The sequence below is a fragment of the Tasmannia lanceolata genome, unplaced genomic scaffold (genome assembly GCF_043159265.1).
Source record: "Tasmannia lanceolata isolate RefF3 unplaced genomic scaffold, GAP_Taslan_0.1 ptg000011l, whole genome shotgun sequence".
In the NCBI taxonomy this organism is placed as follows: domain Eukaryota; kingdom Viridiplantae; phylum Streptophyta; class Magnoliopsida; order Canellales; family Winteraceae; genus Tasmannia; species Tasmannia lanceolata.
The window spans coordinates 15614266-15623627 of NW_027518688.1; the positions used below are offsets into that span (position 1 = coordinate 15614266).

Consider the following 9362-nt stretch of genomic DNA (forward strand, 5'->3'; position numbering starts at 1 on the left):
ATCAACCCTAAGCCTGACCCGACCCTTAGTCAGGGCCTAAAAAATGAACCCAAGCCCACCCTCAGGGTTGGATTTTCCAACCCTGACCCTGTTCGGGCTCAGGGTGGGTCAGGGCTCACTGGGCCAAACTTGCACCCCTAGTTAGGATCATCCTATGGACATGATTTTCAGGACCCGGCTTATCTACGGAGGGCAACAACAAATGAATGGTTTGGATCATCTAAATAGAGATTTTATACTATGTAGGCCGTTATAGTCCCTTTTTTTTTCAAAAAGTACTGTACAAACTACACCATAGGATGATCCAAACCGTCCATTTGATGGGCCACAACGTAAATAAGTTGCCCCCAAGAAATCATTTTCATAGGATGATCTTAGCCCTCTGATCTAGAGGAACAGTTGTGATCATCCTATGGAAATGAATTTTGAGCCGGAACCTATTTTTACATTGTGGTCATCAAATGGATACCGTACGTTTTTGAAAGAAAAAAAAAAAACTGGCCCATTCGTATTAATCCCGCGCGTATATTTACTTTAATAATACGCCCGAACTTCACATTATTCCTTCCCTCAGTTATTGACAAAACCCGTTACCAAATTACCACACTCGATTCACCACGTAATCTAATCAAATCCCTCTTGCTCGACGCATGGTGCGCACTGCATGACGCACCCCCGAAACCAACAGTTGTAAAACTTGGGTTACTTCAACTGTTACGATCCTAAATGGGGGCCGCCTAATTATGGGACTGGGTGGGGCCCAGCCTGGTATGGGACAGGTTTAAAGGGCCTTGCCCGACAAATTCCATCAAAAGCGTGGTGGTATGTTATGGTCCTAGGTGGGGCCTGCCTAGGTATGGGATTAAGTGTGACCCAGCCTGGTATGGGACAGGTTTAAGGTTAACGGCAGCCTGTGAAAAGGGTTACCTGAAAAAAAGGCCATAGTGAAAGTCGTCACAGAGTGGGCTACAGAGGACGGCGGATTTGGAAGCATGGTGATATGTTACAGTCCTAAGTAGGGGCCCGCCTAGGTATGGGACAGGTTCAAAGGACCTTTGCCAACGTGTTCAATCATCTTTGGAGCTTTTGGCGAATGGGTAATGTACCTAACATCAACCGCCGTATAAGAGTTTCAACTCTTTTACTTATCTATGAAATTATATATTACCCCCTATTTTACATATCCCATTCCCATCTAGTGTAAAAAAGTAGCCATAATTACACTAGAGGAGGCTGTCCCAGATAAAAACGAGGGCCAAATATATCACTTCACCTAAACTCATACTCTAATAGTCGGTGGGATAGAGAGAGAGAGAGTCCAGATTCGAATATGCTATATCCCTTTTTTTCTCTTCTCCTCTTTTTATTGAATGATTTCTATTCTCATCTCTGCACTTTTTTTTTCCTTAGAAGCGAAGCAATCAAGAAGAAGAAAAATGGATTTTTTGCAGGAGCTCGTTTTAATTGCTTTGATTTCCATCCTCTTATCTCTCCTTCTCGCCAAGCTTGTTTCCATGGCTTCCTCTACTGATTTTGATACTGTTTCTCCAGATAAGATCGCTTTAGCTTCAGATCTTGTTGAAAAATCTGTCTTGGGAGAAAAAAGCGTGACGAGATCTGTGAAGCAGTCGTTTGGAGATGTGGAGAACAGTGGATTTGTTAAAGAAGGGGTTTTAAGTGAAGGAATTGGAAAAATCAGTGAGTTTGAATTCGGATCGGTGGTTGAAGAGGATGAGAGTAGTGGATTTGATAAAGAGGTGATTTTGAAAAACAGTGAGTCTGAATTAGAATCGGTGATAAAAGGGGCGGAGAGGAGTGGAATTGTTAAAGAAGTTGTTTTGAATGAAGGAATTCGGAAAAACGATGAGTTGGATTTCGGATCGGTGATGAAAGAGGTAGAGATGGTGAAGGATCGGTATTTTGAGCGAGAATCAGGGGCGGAAGCTGGATTTAGTGGGATTGAATTAGAGGAAGGTTTAAAAGAGGGGGAAATTGATGAATTTGAAGAAAAAATAATGACGATGGAAAGGTCTGATGAGGTTGAGACTGATGATTTAGACATAGTGAAAGAGGTGAAAGAGAAAAGATTAGAGAAAAATGGTGAATTTGATCTAGAAGTAGTGAAGGAAGATCCGCAATTGGGAAAGGCGATGGGATTTGAGGAGGCAGAGGAGAAAGATGATGAATTTGATCTGGAAGTAGTGAAGGGAGAGCGAGAATTGGGAAAGGATGAGTCTAATGAAGTAAAGAGAGGTTTGGAAGAGGTTAGGTTTGTTGAATATGAGTGTGATGGGGAAAATAGGGTTGGAGTGGAGGAGAGGAGAGAGGTTGAGAAGGATAGACTCTTTAATGAAGATGATGATTGGGAGGGAGTGGAAAGAAGCGAATTGGAGAAGCGTTTTGGTGCTGTGGCAAAGTTTGTTGTTTCAGGGAATTGTGATATCTTGTCTAAGGTTGGGAATGATGTGAAGATGGAACTTTATGGGCTTCACAAGGTTGCGATGGAAGGGCCTTGCTCTGAGCCACAGCCCTCAATGCTGAAGCTTTCTGCTCGTGCAAAATGGTATTGTGTTTTTGCTTGATTTAGCTCTTTGCTGGTTAGGGATTAGTTAGTTAATTGCTTTGATATGCTCTTGGTGAATCATCTAAACTGAAAAAATGTTTTTTGAAGGCAATATACTGTCTTGCAATGTTGAAATCTCTTGATTTATTTAACCTCTGTGATTTTGCTTGATTAACCACTTTGCTGGTTAGGGATTACATTGTTAATTGCTTTGATATGCTCTTGGTGAATCATATAAACTGGAAAAAAGTTATTTGAAGGCAATATACTGTCTTGCAATGTTGAAATCTCTTGATTTATTTAACCTGCTCTTTGCTGGTTAGGAATTGCTTGGTTAAATTGCTTTGATGTGCTACTGGTAAATCATATAAACTGGAAAAAAGTTTTACGAAGGCAATATGCTGTTGCAATGTTGAAATCTCTTGATTTATTCAACCTTCGTGATTTTGCTTGCTTTACCTCTTTGCTGGTTAGGGATTACTTGGTTAATTGCTTTGGTGATTCATATAAACTGGATAACATTTTTGAAGGTAATATACTGTCTTACCATGTTGAAATCTTTAGATGTATTTAACTTCATGGGTTGTCGGTGGGGAGGATTAGTTTTTAGTAGTAGTAAGGAGTGAAATTGAAGGATAGAAATGGAATAACACCATCCAAAATGGCCAGCCAACTCGACCCCGTGCCCATGTGCAATTGCATCACAACCAACTTATGCTGCTTCCCTGGTTTTTTTGTTGTCACCTTTGCTTTCCTACTATGCCATGAAACATTGACATCTAGAAACAGGACCAAAAGAAATTAAGAGAAATTTAGAGTCAAAATCAAGAAACCCGCAATTTGCACGATTTAGAAGTCTTTAACATTTACACCCAAGCTTATGAAAACCATTACTCTCTCTCTCTCTCTCTCTCTCTCTCTCTCTCTCTCTCTCTCTCTCTCTCTCTCTCTCTCTCTCTCTCTCTCTCTCTCTCTCTCTCTCTCTCTCTCTCTCTCTCTCTCTCTCTCTCTCTCTCTCTCTCTCTCTCTCTCTCTCTCTCTCTCTCTCTCTCTCTCACACACACACACACACACACGCGCGCGCGCGCGCGCTTGCGCACGTGCACACACTCGCATAAAAAAACCATGAATGAAGACTCCATTGAGAGCTCCAAAAACCCAAGTTGAAGCCTCAAAACCCAAAAAAAACAAGTAAAACGGAAAAGAGAAAAGAAAGAACAAATGACCTCATAGTCCAGGACTGTAGCTTCATAAACTGGACTTTTTTAATGACAGATAACTATATATAGAGCATAAAAAGGAGATTACAGATTCACATCAACGGGGAAAGAGAGTCCAGAATATCCCTTAAAGCCCCCAATTTAGCCAACCGATCCACTAGATCATTGGCACTCCTAGGGATATGAACAAAAGAGAGAAAGCTCTCGTTACACATAGAACTAATCTCATCCAAAAACTTAGCTAATCTCCATGGTCCAATGCTCGATCCTTGAACCCAAGAAATAACATTTGAAGAATCCCCCTCCACCTCTAGCTTGCCTTCCTTTTGATCGCTAAATAAAAACATGCTGAAGTGAAGAGCATGAATATCCGCTTCGGTAGGGTCCGTTATTCCAATCAACCCAGAGAAGACATAGATAATGGTACCGTTGCTATCTCTAAAAATCCCTCCAATTCCCTCTTTTCCAGGGTTGCCAAGAGAACAAGCATCGACATTGAGATTTAAACATTAGGTGGGGGAGGTCTCCAAATCGCTATTCTCTTTTCCTTTGGAATGGAACCCATCATGACTGTCTTCTAATTCTGTAAAATGCAAGCCGTAGAGTAGCCTCAAAAAGCATTATTTTGCCGAGGCTAATTTGCCACATTGAATCTGATCTTCCAAGCTAGTGTAAGGGAAGATGAAAACTTTTCCTCAAAAGTCCGAGTGTTCCTTTCCAACCAAATCTCCAACATGACCGCAAACGGAATGAGACACCAAAGTATTTTGATAAACTGGACTTTCCCATTTTCCAATTTGCACCCTAGTTGATTAGTTCATCATGCCATTAAGTTCATGCTACATGTCCGTTGAGGCTCTTGGCTTTCAAGTGGCTTTTTCTCAGTCCTCTTTATTATTGTTTTCCTTTTTCCCTCTTCCCTGAGGTTATATACTGCCGAAGCTCATGTTTTAATAGATCTGCTGTCTGAAAGCCTGACATACTGAATGGGCAAATTCGATACTATAGAAAGGTTCAAGGTTCATCTACTTCACCATCACCGATTTTAGTTCAAATGAAACCATACACCTTAGATTACGTTTTTACTAGAAGCTAATAAAACTCAGACCAATGCATTCTATGATGTATAATAGCCGTAAGGAACACGTAAGGACCTATTTTCAACCAAATTTCAGGGTATAGTTTGATTGCTAGTTATAATAACAGGCTAGAGAGCTGCTATGTGTGAGTGATGGAGAGGTTGCGTTGTGCAAGGCATGCGTGGAAACGATTGGGAAACATGGATCCAGAGGAGGCTATGGAGCAGTATATTGCTCTTCTTTCAAAGAGCATTCCTGGATGGTTCAGAGAAAAACTCGGAGTAAGTTTTGTTCTTGCAAGATTTAGAAAGTCCATTTTCTTTGGTGATTTCTACAGTTCATGATGTTGGGTGGAAAAATTTAGCTGTATTTCTTGATGTAATGCTTGTTACAGGAAGTTGAGAAACAGGAGGTAGGCGTTGAGACTCCAGAAGGATTATCTGGAACAAAAGCTTGTGGTTTAAGCTCATCTAAATGGCCTTAATAGGCTTCGAGAATAAAAGGTGCCTTGAGAAATGTTATTCCTTATCAATTTGAGTTGGCAAACAATGATAACTTTTGAGATTCCTTTTTCCGTCTATTGGTTCTTTCTTTGCCATGAAGTTTTCAAAATTAATTGTCCTGCAGGCATTGAAGGAGGTGACATTGTTGGTGGTCCAAAATCCTTTGAACAAGGTATGCCTATGGATCCACTTACTGTTAAATTTCTTAACTAAGGCTCCCACTGACCTTTTATACTCAAAAGGTGTAGCGGTAGAAAATTCTTAATATTTGGAATTTGAGATTATGTTAAACATAAACTCATGTATTTTTTTTCCTTTACCATTCAAAAAGTAAACAAAATTTGGATGCAGGCATCTGTTAAAAGAATTTAACTTGTTAGTGGTAGTTGGGAAATGATCTTGTTTTGACTCTGTATTACTTGATTATCACTATTCATACTTTATGAGTTGCTGTATTACACAAGAATTAATAAAGGATGCGTGTTTACTATTTCTTCACAGATGAGTGTCTGCACTCATTATTACTGAACTTAACTAATCCAAATCCTTAGACATGTGCTACACAGGTAACAAGTGTTGCTGTGTTGGACTCCAACATGGACATATAATGTTGTTATCTTTCAAAAAGAAAGGATATGGCATGTCACACTCGGGTGACTCATTATAAGATGGAGTTCAGACTTATAATTAACCAATTTAAAAAAAGAAATACTTGTAAATAATATTAGGGTTAAAATATGATTACATAAATGCGATTTTATCTTCTATATAAAAGCTTTACATCATGAAGGTTAAAATGCTGAAGAGGACTTTACTGTGGGGAAAAGTTAGAGTGCAAATGATCAAGTATGGAGAATATCTGACTATCATTTATTGATCAATGGATGCTAGAAAAATATCACTAAAATTAGGAAGAGTTAGTAGTTCTAACTTGGTACCCTTTGAGATGCGGAAATGACATCTGACTATCATTTATTGATCAATGGATGCTACAAAAACATCACAAAAATTGGGAAGAGTTAGTAGTTCTAACTTGGTATTCTTTGAGACGGGGAACAATCTTCATGAAAAATAGGAGTAAATGGTGGAGCCCTTCAGTTTCTGTATTTTGTAGTGGTATCATTGCCATACTGGGGCTTTTCTATTGTTAATGTAATTGGAAAAGATTTTAATATTTTATTTAAATTAGGATTTTGATGAGGGCATCCAATATGAATTTAGGGTGTTTCAGTGTAGGCGGAGATGGCATTTTCCATCTCTCGCTTCCATATGGTTAGATGATGGCATGCCAGCTTTCTTTCAAATAGATCCAGAACATTATGCCCACCTCCATTCCACTCAAGTGATTTGGAAAGTTAGAAACGAAGGAAAATTTCTTGGACCCAAAAGAACCCGAACTATGCTTGGTTATTCATAAAAAACTTTGTTGTCTTAGGCTTTGATATTCAATTGTTACACATTTTCTATCAAAGAGGGTATCTGTAGACACCTCATTTTGTTCTATCTTTAGCCTAACACCATTCATTTGCTTTGATGATGATGATGGTGATGTATATATGTGTATCGACGAGTTGAACTCTTTATAGGACATGAATTTCAAATGGTTTCAAAATGCCTTTGTTCTAAAATCATTTATAAATCCATCATTCTCAAAACATTTTTTAAAGAATTCTTCGATTTGGGTCTATAAAACATCTCAAAATAGGTTTAAAATGGCCTTTAGACATGTTTTATCGAATTCCTCCAGAAAATGCCTAGGAAAATGATTTGAAAAATATCCTTTAAAAAATCCGTCCGGCTATTGACAAGTCCATCACTTTCTTCATGAAAATTTTCTAAAGGATTCATTAGCGTACCCAACTACTTTGGGACAAAGGATATTACTACATGTTCCCTCAAAAATTCAAATTGTTTATTTGATTTCACACTTAGCTTGATGCTTTTGGTTTTTTTTTTTTTGGCAATGTTTAAGCCCCATATCGGTTTTGAGCGTCTTGTCTTGATTTTCAGTTCCTACATAAAAGAGTTCAACTCAATTCAAGGAGAAAGATATAAAAAAAAGGGCAGTGAAAATCAACCCCGAAACATTTCGACAGAAACTTTTTTTTATCTGAAAAAATTGCATATTTCACACATTTCGATCGAAACATTAACGAAATCCTAAAATTTTGGATGAAATCTGGTATTTTTCTGAATCCAAGTGGATTTCGTTTTGGTTGCTGCCGAAATCGCAATATTTCGGCCGAAACACTTCTTTTTGGCCGAAATTTAAAACCATGCCTTCAACTTTGTAGGAAAAATTTCCTTAAATTTGAAAAGTATTTCAATAAAAACTATATACATTGGTCCCAAGTCCCAACAGTTTGACAATCATTTTTACCTAAAGTGTAATAGGTCTCCTTTACTTTTAAAATCATAAAATGGTTACAAGAGGACACTTCACTTGGATAAATTACTGAAGATATGCCAAGAACAGAACTCTTTTAACATTGCTTCCTAAAATAGGCCAAATCAATAACATGGAAAGGTGATGGCACCCTGGACTGAGAAATGAGGTCTGGGCCCCTCCTGTAAGCAGAAACCCTACTAGCAACTTAATCTATCCAATTGAAAATCATTACTGAGTAAGCTGACCTTTCTAAGTTCTAAATTCAGAAGAAAGTTAGCAGTCCGGATATCATCTCATTGTTAGCCACATTCATTTTCATTATGAACAAAAAATCTGTTAGTTTAGAGAGTGTACTGCAAACGTTTCATCCAGGGCCTTCCTATTCATATACAGCAACTGTAATCATTCAAGCAGTAATTCTGCAACAAGGCTTTACGGTAACTAAAATACATGCTTTAATTACAGACTAGATTAAGGTAAAAAAAACAAGTTTACCTGTTCTTTAACATAAGAAACAAAGAAATTGTTTGTTGCGAATTTCTTAATTACATAATTTTCTGATAATGACTTTTGCATTGGTTCTATTTCTGTTCTTCATGTAATTGCTAGAGTTCCATTGTTTGTTGCATAGTATTGGATTGAGTTCTATATTGGGTGAAAGTCTACTTGCCTAGGCTCAGTGTTAAGAACTGATGGCTGATGCCCTTGACAAGTCCTCTTCTCTATCATCACCCTATTGCCCTTTCCACGTGAAATTACTAACCTCTTTTGGCCTCAGGATTGCCTTATAATTACTCGTTACATACAAAATCTCCCTTCTCGTTGCATCTTTCGTGATTTGGCTTAATTCAAGGATTTTCATCTAAGCATGTACACTTGCATTAACTTGGTTTTGTGTGGATTTTTCAGGACAATCAATGACAGGGTCCTCTCCAACTGTGGGACATTCCCAAGTATCTTACTGGAAACTGTGCTGACGCTATCGCCAAGGACAGGACTGTTTATATAAACATTAGTGTGACCTGTGTGATCTGAGGTTTGCTGAGTCTTCATTGTCAATAAGACTATGTATATATCCTACACTCTACTTTGACATATGGTTCCGTAAATAGCAATATTCATACGTATATAATTGTTAAGAGTTAAGACCATGCACCACTACTTATGGACCATAGAGATACTTTCCCAAACAACCATTGTTTCGAATGAATCAACCTTTTAGTCTTTAGGGTAGCATTTTTGAGAAATCATCATGTCCAGCCCAAGTTGTGTACATGTAGTTCACCCTTGCTGACCCTTGTGAAAAATACTTCTCAAGGAAAATCTTTTCTTAAGGAATTTGTTTCCCACCATTTAGGCCCTGTTTGGATTTCAGGATCTTTATGAAAAAGTTTGGAAAGGAAAAATATTTCTAAACGTTCCTACTCTGTCTAACGGAATGCAACCCTCTAATAGCAAGGGGTGTGGAATTTCCTCTGCAACGTTTGCTGAACCTAGTTTTGTTCTTTGTTTACACATGAAAAAAAGGATTTTGAACCCATCTTTTCAATTTCTATGGAGAAGATTTTATGGGCAAACCTAATTTACGTCTAGGCCCAACAAAGGAAT

At 38.2% G+C, this 9362-nt stretch overlaps 1 protein-coding gene across 2 annotated transcripts; it reads left to right on the forward strand.

Annotated features, from left to right (window-relative positions):
• The first annotated feature begins 1297 nt into the window (after positions 1-1297).
• LOC143886479 (uncharacterized) lies at positions 1298-8905 on the forward strand. Of its 2 annotated transcripts, XM_077390455.1 has the most exons (5): positions 1303-2563; positions 5038-5143; positions 5257-5365; positions 5490-5537; positions 8664-8905. In XM_077390455.1, exons 1-3 carry the CDS (start codon positions 1371-1373, stop codon positions 5344-5346), a joined length of 1389 nt encoding a protein of 462 aa, XP_077246570.1. In that variant the 5' UTR covers positions 1303-1370; the 3' UTR covers positions 5347-5365; positions 5490-5537; positions 8664-8905. The 2 variants fall into 2 exon arrangements, with proteins under 2 accessions (XP_077246571.1, XP_077246570.1); XM_077390456.1 differs by lacking the exons at positions 5257-5365; positions 5490-5537; positions 8664-8905 and having other exon boundaries at positions 1298-2563; positions 4990-5128.
• The last annotated feature ends 457 nt before the right edge of the window (positions 8906-9362 follow it).